A 17,451-nucleotide genomic window follows, 5' to 3' on the forward strand; every position below is an offset into this window, starting at 1 on the left:
TATAGGAGAAGAATCAGCATTATCAGTTTAATTGATATGCTTTTGTGAAGGTGTGAATTTTTAATGATTTTTTTGGAGTGGAGACTGGGTGAGTATCTAACGGAGAAAGGTATGGAGTTCCACAGGAACTATGCAGACGTACTTTGCTCGAGCTCCTCTCCTCCACGAGCCAAAATTGCGGTTTTAAACCCTCATCCAACCTCAGTGGGAGCGGAATAAGTGACTTACACAATCACTGACTCACCGGAGACCCACAGCAGGGCGATAAAGGGTGTAGGAGGCGAACCGGCAGCATAGCTCTATCCATGCGGCCTATCGTGCACCGGACGGGGGAGGCGGCCAATCTCCCTAGCGGGACCGCTCGATGGTGACCAGAACTGAACCGAAGCTCAGTTTATCCCCTGCTATGTTAATAGCTTACTAGACCCTGGAAGAGCCTCCTGTATGTGATTAAAGTTTAATTTAGAGATTGAGATACAATTATTTAAGGTAAATTACATCTGTTTGAAAGTGAAACCAGTTTTTTTTCGTGCAGGCTCTGTCAATCATAGCCAGGGGAGGTGTGGCTAGGGCTGCATAAACAGAAACAAAGTGATTTAACTCCTAAATGACAGTGAATTGAGCAGTGAAATTGCAGGGGAATGATCTATACACTAAAACTGCTTTATTTAGCTAAAGTAATTTAGGTGACTATAATGTTCCTTTAACCTTCTTCGTAAGGTAGAAATATGATTGTGAACCAGATCAGTGGCTCCTAACTGCAATACTGCTATGTCTAGCGATATTTTACTGTGCCTTAACCACATGCCTAGCTAGCCTTTTTGATTTAAGATAAACGTATTTTCCAACCTAGACATGTGGAACTAGCTTGTTCCCACTCGTTATTCATTTTTAGTTTATTTTACTCTCATCTAGCGTAGCACACAACCCATGTGTAGTCATACTGATGTTTTAAGGTTGTACAGTTTTGCTTTGCAAAATGCCTTAAAACTCAATTCTGATAAGAATATTGGCCAATGATCTTCTTGGCAAGAAATGTGTGAAGTTTGCTATATTCTTGCTACCCATGCACAATTACATTGTTTCTCCTTGAGATCTTAATTGGGCGCTAAATGCATTGTGTGAAACTCCCTTGAAGTTGGTTAGTGCTGAAAGAGGCCTAGAGAATATTATGTGGGAAAATATGGACCACGTGGGGGTGGAATGAAGGTAATACTAAATCTGCTAGCCATCTAGTTCTGAGACATCATGTCTAAAGTCTGCATTTTTGGTGGGTACATGTTGAAAGGTGGTGGAATTATTTCATTTACAGGTGGTGTACTCAATATAGGATACTTGACATGTAAGCTCTTGGTATGAAGTTCACAAATAGAAAGTTTTGAATGCCATATTCATGTGGCACATTCACATTTGCTTTTTTTTTTTTCTTGTTTCTCCTTTACTTATTTTTTGTGATAATCTAAAATGCTGTAAACTGGAAAAAAATAAAAAAAATAAAACATCAGTTGCCCTTAATAACTGTCCGTGGGGTTATGCAATTTTCATAGGCTGTCTTTAATACTTGGTGTTGACTTTACCGATTAATCAGCAGACATAATGTCTACATGCTTTAATTTCCTAACAGTATTTATTAAATCTTTAAATATTTACATTTCTCTGTCATTTGTAATGATATTCTACTTTAGGATGTATGATTGTAACCTCTACTGGCATTAATATGTGTCATTGCATTTATTTCTTACGTACAAGCAAAGAAATAAAGCAAATTAAATAAGAAGTGGACTTGTACTGTTACAAATTTGGACTTAGCACTGCTGAAATTGTGATTATATAAGCATCATGGTTTTACAGTAGCCTAGGCCATTTGCTAAGAACCCAATATTAAATTGTGATCACAGTGTTATACTATTATTGATGAAATATTGCATTGGTAGATGGCCTTTGCTAGAGCTGTGCCAAAATAAAACTATGAATTCCCTTAAGGTGCAGGCCCTTTATTTTTTTTATTTAAAGCACTGTTTATGTATGTTAGGGAAATCTGCTTGTTTTATGCATATGTGTTTCAGCTGCTTCGTGAGGTTGCATTGGGGCTGTGTCTGTTGTATGTGTGTGGGTTATGTATGTGTGGGGCATGTCTCTGGTGTTAGTGTTTTTATATGCAGGCTGTGTGTAGTGTTGTGTGTGTGGGGTACTTATATTTGTGAAGCTGTATTTAGCATTATGAATGTGCACTGTTTGTGGTACTGTTTGTGGTACTGTGTGTGTTGGGGTTTCTGTTATGTATATATGTGGACTGTTTGTAGTATTTGTGTACACTCTGTTACCCTCCACATACTATCACTGTTGGCCCCATTCACCATACACCTGCAACTCTGTTGCTGAGCGGGAGAGGGGTCGCTTCCTTCCCAACTTAGTTTGCTTGGGATTCCATGATGGAGCAGCAAAAGACTACAAAAAAAATGCAAAAAAATAAATAAAAATGGATCAGGACATGGCAAACATTGTTGGGCCAACTCTGTCTTTTAGATCTATCATTGTATTTTATATTATTTTTTTACCTTGGGTGTTCATCAGTGAAATGCTATCTTTTCTTGATTTGCTGCTGTTGAAAAGGTTTTTTTTTTGTTTTTTTTTAAATGGCAATTTGTAAACCATGAACAAATCGGGATAATGTGATTTATGGTTGATGTGCAGAAAAAGGTGCAGGGAGGCAGCGCCTGTGGTGTTGTTCTCAAATCCAAGGTAATATGTGAAATAAGCACAGAGAACGTAATATAGTGTAGTATGTCATGAGTTCTGATATCTTAACAAGGACAAAGGTTGTACTTACAATTTTCTGGAGCTTATGTTCAGCTTCAGATTTATGCGCATGGACGGAATAATCCCCGTCTATGGATATGGTAGTGTGTCCTCGTGCTTGTTTGTTGGTGCTGTTCTTCATGCTTTTAGTGGTAGTGCCGTAGCCTGGCAGGGAGGTATCCTCAGTATGCAGGAGAAGAAATAAAAACAGAATATAGTGCTCTCTATATGTTAAAAATAAGGGTAAAAATAAAACAAGATATACTCACAAATGGGGAGCAAATTGAGGTATTGCTCAATCCCAAAGTGCTTAGGTGGTATTATCCCCACCAACGATATCACTGTGTGAGTCTTCTGGATAAAAAACGCTTGAAAGATAGGTCTGGAATCTCCAAGTGGTATAAAATGAATAATAACTTTTATTTGGAGATAAAAAAAAAAAAAGTATAAAAGAATTATAAAACACTAACATGTTTCACCTATAACAGGCTTTCTCAAAGTGTTACAGTTTATGAGACCTATCTTGTTTAAATAGCTTTAGAACAGGTGGTGTAATCAGTCATGTGACTAAAAGTAAATTACTTAAAACATGAATAAAACTTACTTTGCAGAAAAAGCAGAGAAGGTACAATAACATGATACATTAAAGTGTAAAAATAGTCCAGGAGAGCTTATACATTCATTATTATGCAGGTTTTATATAATATGTTTTGTTTTTATTTTCATGTTTTGTTTTTTTCAATCTAGCTTTTTTTTTTTTTTTTTTTTTTTTTTTGTTACTACATTTCCCACATTCCCCTGCTATGAGGTGAAGTTATTTTACTGCCCCATAGAGCAAGCTATACTAATCACTCCCCTAACCATATCACCAGAAAGAAGAGACTGGTTAGGGGAGTCAAAGCTGCCACACATCCAGAATACAAGCACCAAAAACTCCACCTCCTCATACATAATGTGATTTATATTTATTTTATACCATTTTAAATATGGACAAATATTGGCGTAAAGAACGTTAGTCTTCATCAACAAATAATGATGAACCCAGCATTAAAAGTAGTATTAAAAAAAACGGAGATTGTAAAAAGGCAGTACAACAAAGACTACATTCAATATGAATTTTCGTACTGTGGTGAAGAAACGGCTCCATATCCAGAATGTGAGATTTGCACAGCTTTCCAATGATGCAATTATACCAAGTAATCTGACTGGCCATCTAAGGGCAAACCATCCAAGTTGTGCCAAAAAGGACAAAATATTTTCAGAGGCTTTTAAATATAAATTTAAAACAAATGCAATTTATTGTCTGTCAAAGTTTCTAACAAAGCGTTAGAAGCTAGCTACCGTGTTGCAAAATTAATTATAAGTCAGAAAAAAAGCCACATACTATTGGTTAAACACTTATAAGGCCGGCAAGCATGGAAATTGTTCGAAAAAAGTTTGGGCCTAATGAAGTTAAGGAAGTGAGTAAAGTTTTGTTGTCCGCTTTAAATTAAAAGACGTATTGGTGATATGTCAATCAATATCCTGGAAACACAGATTACAAAATTTAAAACAGCTGAGAAATTTTCACTTCAAATTGATGAATCAACTGATATTAAAAACCAAGCACAACTGATAGTCATGGTACGTTTTGTTGATGATGGCTCTATAAAAGATTATTATTTATTTTGCAAAGAGTTTCCAGAGAGGACTACTGGCATAGACATTTTCTGAACAACAAATGATTTCTTCGAATTGAGGAATTGCACTAGTCTTTGTATGTATGGCACTGTGGCAATGACGGGCAATAAAAAGGGTTTTGTCTTGTGTGTAAAATGACAAAATCCAACAATACAAATTACACACTGCTGCATACATCGCAAATCATTGATGGTCAAGAACTTGCCAGATAAACTTTTGCAAATGATGAATGCATCAATATCATTAAGTGAAGAACTCTAAATTCATGATTTTTTGGAATACTACTCTGCACAGAAATGGGATCAGAATAGCAACACTGAAATGATGATAAAAAAAGTGTCAGCGTTGGGAAATATACCCCTAGATGTCAGCATACTCGATTTTAATGGTTTTGGGAATTATCTTTAATGTGTCTGACAGCTTATATATTTTATTCTCGCATATAGATTTTTGTATTTATTCTTTTTGCGCTTTTTTGGTTTTATTGTTACACTGAACTGACTTTCACCCAATCTCCACTCCTTCAAAAAATCTTTGAGGGGGGCGGAGCTAGCAGCGCAAGGAGAAGGGCGCCATTTACAGCAGCTCCGGTAAAACGGAGCCAAAAAAAGCCGAAAATAATAAAAGTCAAAGCCCATCCGTCGTCAAAAGCAACGGGTACTTACCCCCGACACCCGGCGGACCACGCAGATGCCTTTCGTGCAGAAATCGGGCACGAAACGCCGCACCAAAGGAACAGGGGCCTACCGCACACGCGACCAGGCTCTTCCCAGGGAGCTGACATCGTGGCTCGGAGCAAGCCCATACAGCACTGAGGCGGACTTCTACACCCCAGAAGAAATGGGACGGAGATCCCACAAACCAGCCCCAGGTACATCCATACCGCACAGGGATATAGGCAGCATGCTACAAACCCCCTCACTGATAAAGAGCCGAAATGCCACGGCTGTCTCACCCGAGCGGTCTGAGGATGGAGACTCCACACACAGCACGGCCACAGCAGCTATTAATAGCACATGCACACAAACGACTGAGGAATCAATTCCAGCAACCAAAGGGGACATTCAAACAATGCTGACTGGACTCCAAAGAAACTTGCAGCAAATGTGGCAGGCGGATCTGAAGGGGCTGGCAGCAGAGGTGCAGACGGTCTCGGCCCGCACCCAAGCCGCGGAACAAGAGGTGAGAGACCTGCGCCAAGACCTCACCTCCCTAAAAGAGACAGTCACCCAGATACAAACCGCGCAAGCTAACACTAATAGACAAATCAATGTCCTAGACGACAGGGGCAGGAGGAAAAATATCAAAATAAGAGGGGTATCAGAAGCGGTACCACTGGAGGAATTGCCCCATTTTGTGCGGCGTCTGGCGGCCTCACTCCTTTCCAATAGGCAGGCGAAACAATTCACTTTCGACGGCGTATACCGCATAGCAAAACCAAGACAGGCACCACAGACGGCCCCACGCGACATTATACTGAGATGTCAGTCGCTAACAGACAAAATAGCCCTAATGTCGGCCATAAAAGGGAACTCACCACACGAATTTGAAAAACACCGACTTACCTTCTTCCAGGATCTGAGCAGAGACACTCTACTCTGGCGCAAGAGCATGCACCACATCACATCCACGCTGCAAACGGCGGGCATCCCATACAGATGGGCAACCCCAAAAACGTTGTGGGTGACTAAAGATGAACTTCACTATAAGCTCACTGACCCAGGAGAAGGCACAGCTCTCCTGGCCACACTGGGAATATCCGACAACGACGCGGCCCCACCCGCCGAGCATCCAGGACCCACGACCTGAAGCCTGCAGTGACCACAAGCCACAAATCACGTTTATATTTTATATTTTGTTTGTTCGAGTTTCTTTTGCACTGTTGCACCAGATTACACATAACACTCCCAACTAAAACCAAATTTCATGAACCAGACGAGGCCAGGGGGCCATGTAGTGAAGCCGCACACAGATAACAGACTCCTACCCCCCCCCCCCATTCATGCCCTGGGGTTACAGGGCATAGTAAAATCATGGAGCTCCATCAGGCACCACTAGACGGGTACACGGGCGCAGAGATACCCCTATCGACAGCCGTCAGGCTCAGATAGCCAAGCTCCCAAACCAGATAAACCTGCACATAGTCGAAACACAGAACCCAGCCCTCACGCTACCACAAAATGCAAACATAACCTAACGCCACGCATGGGGCATGGGAATTCACAAGCACACACCTTGTGCCGGGGTTAAACCATAGCCCAAAGACCCTAAGGGGTAGCGTCAACCTCTCACAATACCCACACCAAGGGCACAGCTCACACTCTCGATACAACCACCTAGCCCATTATACTAAAAAGTGCAGAGCTCACCTCAGCCCAACACACTGACAGTACATAATGTTACCTTATCCTATGCAAATGCTGTTGTGGCATTCTTACCAATGTCTGTATTGTTGCCATTGCACCAAAAATAAAGAATTACAAAAAATCTTTGAAAACTTACTTCTTTAGGAAAGCATATCAGTTAAACTGTGAACAGCTTTCCCTCCCTTCACCCTGATTCCTCTCCTGAAACTGTCATCAAAACAAAACACTAAGCCCTCAATGAACACTATCCTAGCAACTTACTTTTTTATCCTACCCATACCTTTTGTGTCACATTACCACACTTCCTCTAGCATGTAAGCTCATTGAGCAGGGCCCTCAATCCCTCTGTTCCTGTGTGCTCAACTGATCTGGTTACAAATACTTGTCTGTTAGTCCACTTATTGCACAGCGCTACGGAACTTGTTGGTGCTTTATAAATAATAATAATAAGTATGTTGGCTATCTTGAGGCAAAGTTCTGGCCAGATTATTGGAGCTTTGCTGCAAGGTCAGTCAGTTTCTATTAAATCAAACCATACCCGAACTATAAAAGCTTCTTGAAGATAACCACTTGATGGCCAAATATGCATACATGGCTGATATATTCGAAATCTTGAATTAACTCAATAAAAATATGCAAGGTCAGAATGAAATGACGTGATACACAAAATTAAATGGCTTCCAAAAGAAAATAGAACTTTGGCAGAGGGAGTTACAAAAACGATCTCTAGAGATGTACAAAAAAGGACCAATCAGACCACAACTGAAAGCAAAGCAGAACATTTTAGATTTGGCTTAACAACATTTAACATTGATGCAACAGAAATTTCAGCATTTCTTCCATATAATCATTATGATTGGATTCAAAATCTTTTTGTAACCAATGCCAAAACATCTACAGAAGTACATTCCCTCCAAATTCAAGAGGAATTTCTTGAACTAAGGAATGACAGTGCTCTAAAATTGGAATTCACAGAAGTTCCACTGGATGTTTTCAAGATTGCAGTTAAGGAAGAATACCCTTGGATTTCTGATAAGGCAGTACTGCTCCCATTTTCTACAACCGATATATGTGAACAAAGTTTCTCAACTTGAGTTTTTATTCAAAACGAAAAGCGATCATGCTTGAAGGCGATTAACCAAGAACTTTGGGTTGCTCTTTCAAATACTGAAATGCTTGTGTTTATTGACACAAGCACAGATATCACATTAGTTATTGTTATTTTCACTTTTATAGGCTTTACACTGAGTCTAGTACAGTTTCACTGTTTCTACAATTGTTATGTTTACCATGTTTGATTATATTCAGGCTTTCCCTACATTTGGGTTGACGTAAATAAAGATTTCATCTTTATGAAATGCTATTTTTTTCCTGGGTGACAGAGCTGCTTTAACATGACATCATATACAAATACTACAAACAATCCACATATATACATAACAGCCCAAAACACACAGTACCACAAACCGTGCACAGTGACCATGTGTGTAGGACGAAGGTTACTGTGAGTGGAGGGGTGATTGTGTGTGTAGAGGGTAGGATGGCTGTTTTATCCTACATAAAATGTTGCTGTTAATACAATTGCTTTTATATAATTTATTTTATAGGGATGCTCCAGATTGGGATGGAACCATTCTTATGTTGATAATTCACAATATAAATATATGGAAAATAAAAAGATAAACAAAAAATAATTGAAAGAATACTTAAACTTTAAGTTAATGCATTAATTGAAAATGTACATTCTTTATAGTATCTGCAGTGAGTTCGTCTTTATAGTCACAGTGGGTATTGAGAATTGTAGAGTAATTGTTGGCTTTCTGATGCAAAAACAGCTGAGCTACAATTAATATAAACCTTTTAAAGAAACATCAAATGTATATCAGTAGTTTTAGACCAAGAGGTAAACACTGCAGGTATGAAGGGATGGGTTGAAATGTCAGGCTTATGGAGCAAGTTACTTTAAAATTAAAATTGACTCAGAAAATCATATCTTCAGATAATAAAATAAAGTTTTGTAAAATATGTTTTTGATTAATTTGTATTGGTCCCTTTCACTGAAGTTTAATTTAAACAAAAGCAAAGCAGCATACCTAACTGTAAATTAACCTACATGCTGATGATTAAGAGCTTGCTTGGAATGTGTACGGTGGGATGTCTTAACTGTAGAAAGTACAGTGTGTTACAATGTAGAGTGCAGAGAACATATTTTAATTTACTTCAAATATAAATTTAAGATTAATGCATTTCTGAAAATGGAATAAGATGTTGTACCCACAATATAGTACTGAAACTATGGCTATCTCTTGCAGGTTTATGAAATCTTAAACTCAGCAGAACTCCTTTGCTTGATGAGAAACCTTATAATACCAAGCACTTTGACCGCTGAATGCATGATGGCTGTGGTGACTTGTCTTAAGAAACATACGGTCTGGGTAGGGAGTGGTGGTACGGACAGAGGTCAAATCTCCTGCCTCAACTTAATCAAAGGAGGACATACATGTGAGGTAATAGTAAGTCTATCCCAAGCAGTAAAAAGAAGCACTTTATTTTAAAAAAAAAGTAGTGATTGAAGGATGTGTGCATATAATCATAACCAGGGATATGTAATTAATTTCTTCACTCTAAAATTATCTTGAATATTTAAGTATTGTAAAATTTCACTATGTTACCATCACCAGTTTGCATAACTGTAAAGTTTGTGGTAAATAGAGCACACTGTCTACCCTATGTTTCTACAGTGACTTAGATATACTGTACATTTTCTAAACAAATTGCTGCAGTTCTAAGACAGCCGATCAGAGCTTTCAGTCTGTCGGTTTGAATGCTTAGGTTTGACTTTTTTATATCAATTTTGTTCAACTTGGACTACACACTCTCTCCTCCTATTGGGGAGAGAGCTAAACCGCGGAATGTGCATGGCTGGAGCATGAATTTGCTAACAGCTAAACATTGCCCTGTAAGTGGTGGACTGAGCACTTGACATTTGACACAGGGTCTGAGGCTCTAGGGGTCCTGCCTGTTTGCAATTTTTGCACCGGGGCGCAAAGGTTTCTAGTTACGCTTCTAGATATACCCGTACTGATATAGCATCCACCTAACATGGCTACATCCCAGACATTAACTAGGAGAGGCTGGACATGTCCTGTACAGTTACGTTTTTAAAATATCATTTTTAATGCATAAAAATGCATAAATGCATATAGTGGGTGATGGGTGTAATTGTGTATAGAACTAGTGTGTACATTTAGTGGTTTGTTTTTATAGAGTGCCAGTGTGTGCATGCAGAAATATATTTGTGTGACATTTTAGTGTGAATGTGTTTGCACTGTGTTTCCATTTCTCATCTGCCTCTTTATCTCCATGCCCCTCTATTCATTAATCTCCACCTTGCATATGTTCCTCTCCATTTTTCCCCAGTTAAGCCCTTCTCACCATAACTGTCTCTTCCTCTAATTGTTTAATTTTCTCATTCCTACCTCCCCTTATGTTTTCCTCACTTCTATCCCCATCCCTCATTTCTACCCCATTTCTACCCCTCATTTTCCCCCATTCTCATGTTCCCCTTTTCTTTGCCCCATCCCTTACACAAACCCCTCTTCTCTCTTAAATCACCCGTTCCACTCTTCCACCTTGCTTTACACAATTGTTCTCCTCTTTTATCCCCATATCTATCACCTGTGCTCACTAATCTCCCCTTCCAACCACTTATTCACCTTTTATGTCCCCTCTCCCTTCAATCACTTGTTATTATTATTAATATTATTGCCATTTATATAGCGCCAAATTACAATATTATGAGAGGGGGGATTTAACTATAAATAGGACAATTACAAAAAACTTACGGGAACAATAGGTTGAAGAGGACCCTGCTCAATCGAGCTTATATTCTATAGGAGGTGGGGTGTAAAACTTGTTCTCCTCTTATGTTTGTAGGATGTTTCAGATAGCCGAATTTTGTGTCTTACTCTTGTGACTTTACCTGGTGCAAAGGAACAGTGGATCTTGGCAGGGACACAGTCAGGTGAAATACTAGCTGCCAATACTGAAGATCTGAAAAAGAAGCATTGCATTATAAAAATGCCTGATTCTGTCACTTGTTTACTCTACACTTATTTTTCAAGGCAGAGGTATGTGGTTTTTTTTTTTTTCTGTGTGCGTTTTTTTTTTCTTTTTTATATTCAAAACTTGTATTTCATAAACTGTGATCCACACTTTTGATTTTTATGGCTAAATGGACGAAGTAACCATAATTTTTTTTTGACATTCTTTATTTATTTATTTATTTTTTGTAACTGACAGGATACATCAATTATGCGTTTTAACTTTGAACATAGTTGTCGGAACAGTCATATTGCAATTGAACATTCGGCTGTTTGCTGTGGACACAGGCAGTAACACCAACGCTTAGTTGCTAGATTAGGGTTTTGTTACCCTGAGAATTAATAAGGAGTGGTATCTGCCTTAGCTCATGTGTTGGTGTAATCTTATTTTTATGTCCACTAGTGGGGGGAAAGGAGGGGTGGTAACTCAGGCAGGTGTTGAGCTGTCCCTTGCTCTGTTTGTGTGGGTATCCTTCGGTTCGTAGTCAGCTTAGGTCTCTTTGTCTAGCTATAATGTGGTCTAGAGTCACCGGGTGTTGTTTGTAGCTCTGGTATCTACGTCGGTTTCCTTTTCAGTATTCTGTGTTTGTTGTTGGATCACTATATTCACTGCTTATTTTGTGCCTGTCTTCTATCGGGTCCTGTGTTAGTTGTGATAGTGGCGTTTTGAGTGCGTGTGATTGAGTTTTGGGTGTATGTGGTTTATAGGGCTGAAACAAGGTGTGGTGTCGTATTGGTCTATTTGCGTTATGCAGTGTGCTTGGCCAGAGTCACGTCTGGTTCAGACGGGTTTTGTTCTCCGTCGATGCAGTTTGTATTTAGTTGGCTTTGGAACTGTTTGTGTTCACGTTGCGTTTCTGTGTGAGTTCGTTGGGAGCTATCCCTATTGTGGTGGGGAGTGTCTGGTTTGGTGGTATATCATCGTGAACGTCGTGTTTGAATAAGCGCAAGTCTTGAGGTTATCTGTGTTGTGATTGTCTGAGTTAGTCGTCTTCCCCCGTGTGTAGGGGGTCCTGTTCCTATTTCAGGTAGTGGTTTGCCTTGTCTGTTACCACTCCCTCTCTATTCCTGGAGAGTCTTTGCGAGATCAATATTTTGTGGTGTTCTCCAAGGTTTTCTTGCGAGTCTCCTCCTGTCTAACCTCCCTATCGTACTATCGTGGGGTGTCTATTCTGACTCAGATTATATCGAGTCTTTACAGTGTCTTTCGGTCGTATGCCTCTGTCGGATGTCTGTGAGTCCTGGGGAAGGGGTAGGGATGGGGAGGGATGTGGAAGGTGTCCAGTCGTATGGGTTTATCAGAGTGCGTTGGTTCTGGTGGGTGTGCGTCCTTCTGTCGGGTGGGCTTGTGCCGCCGTGGAAGTGCCCCCGTCTCCGCTCCCGCTGCTCTCTTAGATATGTAGTCCATCCATGGGAACCATGTCAGAGCACATTTGTCTGAGCGTCCCTGCAAGGAGGCCGTCATCATTTCCATGTTGTAGATCATTTCCACCCTGTCAATCCATTGTTGGAAAGAGGGTACTGTCGGGCTTTTCCACATCGTAGGTATGAGTGTTTTCGCCGCTGTAAGCAGGTGTACCATAAGGCCTCTTTTGTATACTTTCAGGGGTGTGTGGGTATGGTTTAGCAGCATTGGTAGTGGCTGGAAATGGACCTCTGTTCCTGTGATTTCTTTGATCTTTCGGTGAATCATTCGCCAATATGGTACGATGTGCGAGCATTTCCACCAAATGTGTATTCCTGTACCAGTGCGTCAATATTTTATAGTTGCACTCTTGGAATTTGGTGCTCATGGACCCCTTGTGTGTCAATTGTAATATTTTTTCCCATTCACTGTCTGTGAGTACCACGTCCGTGTCTCTTTCCCACCGTTCCGTGAAACCCAATGGTCTTTTGTCTCCGTTGTTTTGAAGCATGGCATATAGGATCGATAACCCGTGTGTGAGGTGAAGCCTATCTGCTCAGAGTTTTTCCAGGTGTAGCAATGGGCGGTGCAGGTGATCCCTGCCTTTCACAGCGGCGACGTACGCCTTTACCTGATGGTATTGGAATTCGTCCAGTCTGCTCAGTCTGCGGTCTTGTAGCAGTTCTGCCAGAATCTTTAGATTCGGTCCGTCGCACCATCGGTTTATGTGTACCCAGTCCTTAGCCCCAAGGTTCCTTAGGTCGGCTGGACCGAGCCCACCTGCTAGTTTCGGGTTGTTAGTTATGGATTGAGTGAGAGCGGATTGGGGGACGTCGTGAGTTTCTTGGCGTAGTGCACTCTGCACCAGACCTGCAGCATGGCATCTATCATTGGGTTGTCTGTGCGCAGGTCCCCGTGTGATGCTTCGCCCAGCCACAGCAGGGCGGGGATCTTCCCTTGTGCCTGTTGTAATTCCATGTGAACCCATTGGTTAGTATTCGGGCTGGCGTGCCAGTCGATAAAGGTGTGTTGCTTGATAGTACGTGATGATCGACGGCAATCCCGCACCGCCCTCGTTCTTTGGTCGTTCTAAGGTTGATCGCCGCACGCGTGAAGGTTTGTGGTTCCAAACGAACTGCCAGATGGTAGTCGACACCGATTGAAAGAACCCTCTTGGGATGGTCGTGGGTAGTGTTTGGAATAGGAATAAAATACGAGGCATGACATTCATTTTTATAGCACTTATTCGACCAAACCATGAGATGTATTGAGTTGTCCACTGTTTTATGTCTTGTTGCAGGGTAGCTAGAAGGGGCACAAAGTTCAGTTGGTATATGTGCGCCGTGTCTTTTGGTAGCCAGATGCCAAGGTAGTGCAGTTTGGTTGTGCATATTCTGAAGGGGTATTGTGTTCGGATGTGTTGCTGGAGTGCCACGTCCCTTGTGAGTGGCATCGCCTCCGATTTATCCAGATTGAGTTTTAGGTTGGATACCTCATTGTATTTTCGGAATGCCTCCAGGAGGTTCGGTGTCGATATTTTGGGCTGCTCTAGGAAGAAGAGCATATCCACGGTGTATGCTGCCACTCGATGCTCTCTCCCGCCTATGCGATGCCCTGTGATCCCTCCGTTTTGCCTGACCGCCTCGAGAAAGGGTTCGAGAGTGAGGGCGAATAGAAGGGGGGACAGGGGGCCTCCCTGTCGTGTACCGTTGCTTATGTCAAACGAGTCAGTCAGCGCTCCGTTGACCCATATGCGAGCCGACGGTGTGGTGTATAGCGCGGCTACCCAGGTTCGCAGTCGCTGTCCAAAACCCATATGTCTTAAGGTCTCCGCCATAAAGGTCCAGTCTACCCGGTCGAACACCTTTTCAGTGTCGGTGGATAGTAACACCATATCTCGTTTGCTGGCCTTTGTTGCATGAATGATGTTAAGGGCTCGGATGGTGTTGTCCCTGGCCTCCCTCCCGGGTATGAACCCGACCTGGTCCGAGTGTACCAGATCTGGGAGCGTCCGCGCTACTCTGGTGGCCATGGCCTTGGCGAAGAGTTTTAAATCTGCGTTTAGCAGCGAGATTGGCCGGTAGCTGGCACAGTTTGTTGGGTCTTTGCCTTCTTTCGGTATGATCGTGACCGTCGCTCTCAGGGCGTCTTTGGGAAAGCAACCTCCGTCCTGTATGGAATTGATTCCCGACAGGAGTCTGGGCAGTAGAATGTCCTTGAATGTTCGTATGTACGTGACAGGGAGTCCATCAGGTCCCGGAGTCCTGTGTGGTTTGGATGTTTTCAGCGCTCCCGCTAGTTCCTCGATCGTCAGAGGTAGTTCCAGTTCAGCTTCTTGTTCTGGGGTCAATTTACGGGTTACGTGATATTCCAAGTACGTTGCAATCTGGTCTTGGTGGAGTCTTGCAGTTATTCCCCTCTTGTTTTGTGTTTGGTCATACAGCACCAAGTAGTATTCTCGGAACGCCGTTAGAATGCCCTCTGGGAGCTGTGTGATGGCTCCTTCTCTCGTGTGAACCTTGTGGACGTGCCGGGATCTCCGCTTCTCCTGGAGCATCCTTGCCAACAGACTGCCACTTTTATTCGAGTGTTTGTAGAAGTATCTAGATGTTTTCCTGGCGGTGTGAAGCAGTCCTTGGGATAATATATCCCGGAGATTTCTGCGGGTTTCCGTGAGGCGGAGGTATGTGCTGTCATCCAGAGTGGTCTTATGGGCATGTTTAAGTTCTGCTATTTGTCTTGTCAGGTCAGCAATTTGTGGCGTCCGTTGTTTTTTGCATCTGGTGCTGGCTGTTATGAGGTGTTCCCGGATAACACATTTATGGGCTTCCCAGAGTGTCAATGGTTGCGTGTCTGGGTTTTCATTTGTCGTAAAGTAGTCGGTTAAGGCTCTGGACACTGTGGTGGTGAATTCCAAGTCGTCCAGTAGGGATTCATCTAGCTTCCACTGCCTTTCTCTCGGTTTGAAGAGCTGGGAGTTTGTGTGGACTAGTACTGGCGCGTGGTCAGAATGGTCCATGAGGCCTATGTCTGCGTTGCGTAGTTCAGTTCAGGAATTCTTGGGCCATGAAAATGTAGTCTATGCGACTATATTGTGTGTGGACCGCGGAGTAGTGGGTATAGTCTCGGTCATCTGGGTGGTACGTTCTCCAGCAGTCCACTAGCCCCATCTTGTGCAGGGAACGTTGTGCGGGTCTCAGGCAGTGTGTTGGGATCGCACTTTGGCCCCTGGAAGTTTCCCGTAGGGGGTCCAGCGGCATGTTCAGGTCTCCAGCCACGACCAGTAGGCCCTCTCTGAACCTCTCCAGTTTGGCTAGCGTCCGGCTTAGGAATGTGTGTTGTTTTCTGTTTGGACTATACAAACTCGCAAAGGTGTAAACGTGATCTACGACGGTGCCTTTTAGGAAGAGATATCTTCCGTTTGGATCAGCTAGAGACTGTGTACAGTGGAATGGTACTGAGTGAGCGAATAAAATCGCAACTCCAGCTTTTTTGGCTTCGGCGTGGTTCGCATAGAATCCCATAGGAAAGTGTCGGTTCTCTAGTTTAGGTGCGCCCCCGCCCCTGAGGTGAGTCTCCTGCAGAAACACCACGGACGCTTTTGCGTTCCGTAGTCGGCGATTCAGGTGGGCACGTTTTTCTGGAGTGTTGAGTCCCTGGACATTATTGGACCAGTACGTCAGTTGAGGTAAACCCCTGCGTGGCCGTCATCCCAAAAAGGGGGAGGGGGGCCGGGGGGTACCCCGCTTGCCACGGCGCAGGAGGGATGAAGGGTAGGGGTTTGTCTTGTTCGCGGGGGTCAAGGAGGATGGTGTGGTTTGGGGTCCGACTTGCCCCGTGGATGGGGATTGTATGGGTGTGACGTCGACCCTGTACCGGGTTTAGAAGTTCCTGGGGACTGGCTACCAGTCCGTCCCTCGGAGCCACGGTTGTTTTTTACAGGTGGGTCTATCTCAGTGAGGTTCGGTGCCATCGTAGGCAGTGGTGTGATTTGGTCAAGTAGTCAGTTGTCTTCCGCCGTCTCCGTCAGCTCCCAACCAGTCAGGGGCGTGTGTGGGCGCTATGTCCTTTTGTGTAAAATTGAGGTTGTTGTACGTGTTTGTGTCCCTCTGGACCCGTGTGTTGTAATGTGGCAATCTGTGTACCCCGTTATCTGCTTTCTGTTGGTGTGTCCCTCCCAAGTCTCCCTCATCTGTGTGTGTGTCTGTGGTTCTCCGTGTTTCCTTCAGTTCGCCCCCTGTTGGGGATGGGTCGGGGTTCCTGCAGAGAACCCAGGTGTAGTTTAGTGTTTGAGTGGGTAGTGGGTCAGTGCCATCCTTAGTGTCAGGCTGCGGTGCGCTATCCCCACTCAGCGAGATATCTGTGGGGCAGTGTAGCGGTCTAAATGTCGAGCAGTGACGCCGTTTGTGTTCGTCTGTGGTGTGGAGCCTGTTAAGTGGGCTATAATATCATAATTCGGGTCTTTTGCTGGGCTACCGTGGTTCTTTGCCGTCTTCTAACCTATGGGGTCCTTCCTTACTTGGGTGGGTGCTTATAAGGATCAGTGTTGTGCTATCGTGTCAGTCATGTAGTATGTCCATGTGTTAGGCGTATGTAACACGTGTTGGATCAAGGCTGGGCACTCGTGCGCATGGGGGGCGGGATTTCTGTGGCGGTTTGTATCCGCCATTGGGTCTCCTCCCTTGTCCTATTCCTCCATTGCCCATACGCTCTGTATACCCCTTAATCTGTCCCCGTTAATAAAATGCTGCGTCCATTGTCCCTCCCCCTTTTCTCTTTTAGTTCCCCCCCCAGCAGTTCCGGTGTTTTGTGCCCGCTCCATGTTCGACCTCTCTGTGTAACTCCCCATGTCATACCTTTTCATGCCACGTTAGTGCAATGGCTGTAATCTAGTGTGCGAGTTTCTACATCCAGTGCGTAAACAGAGGTTATGTGTTGCACTAGTGAGTGGCCATCAACTTAGCTGTATACTTTAACATGTCTAATAAACTTTGTACAGTAGATTGTCTCCGTCTACAACAGCTCAAAGCTCCTAACATTCAGCGCCTATTCCCCCCATCTCGCACCCGCCCATGCCCCCCTCAGATCCCCCCAACCC

The 17,451-nt window shown here is 43.2% G+C and overlaps 1 protein-coding gene across 1 annotated transcript in view; it reads left to right on the forward strand.

Annotated features, from left to right (window-relative positions):
* Positions 1-17,451, forward strand: part of LRRK2 (leucine rich repeat kinase 2) — a 245,907-nt gene that overhangs the window by 200,179 nt on the left and 28,277 nt on the right. The window contains exons 44-45 of the mRNA XM_063448081.1: positions 9,158-9,352; positions 10,782-10,975. Coding sequence (XP_063304151.1) covers positions 9,158-9,352; positions 10,782-10,975 — 389 coding nt within the window. The remainder of the gene's footprint in view (positions 1-9,157; positions 9,353-10,781; positions 10,976-17,451) is intronic.

Source organism: Pelobates fuscus, chromosome 3 (genome assembly GCF_036172605.1).
Source record: "Pelobates fuscus isolate aPelFus1 chromosome 3, aPelFus1.pri, whole genome shotgun sequence".
Lineage (NCBI taxonomy): Eukaryota > Metazoa > Chordata > Amphibia > Anura > Pelobatidae > Pelobates > Pelobates fuscus.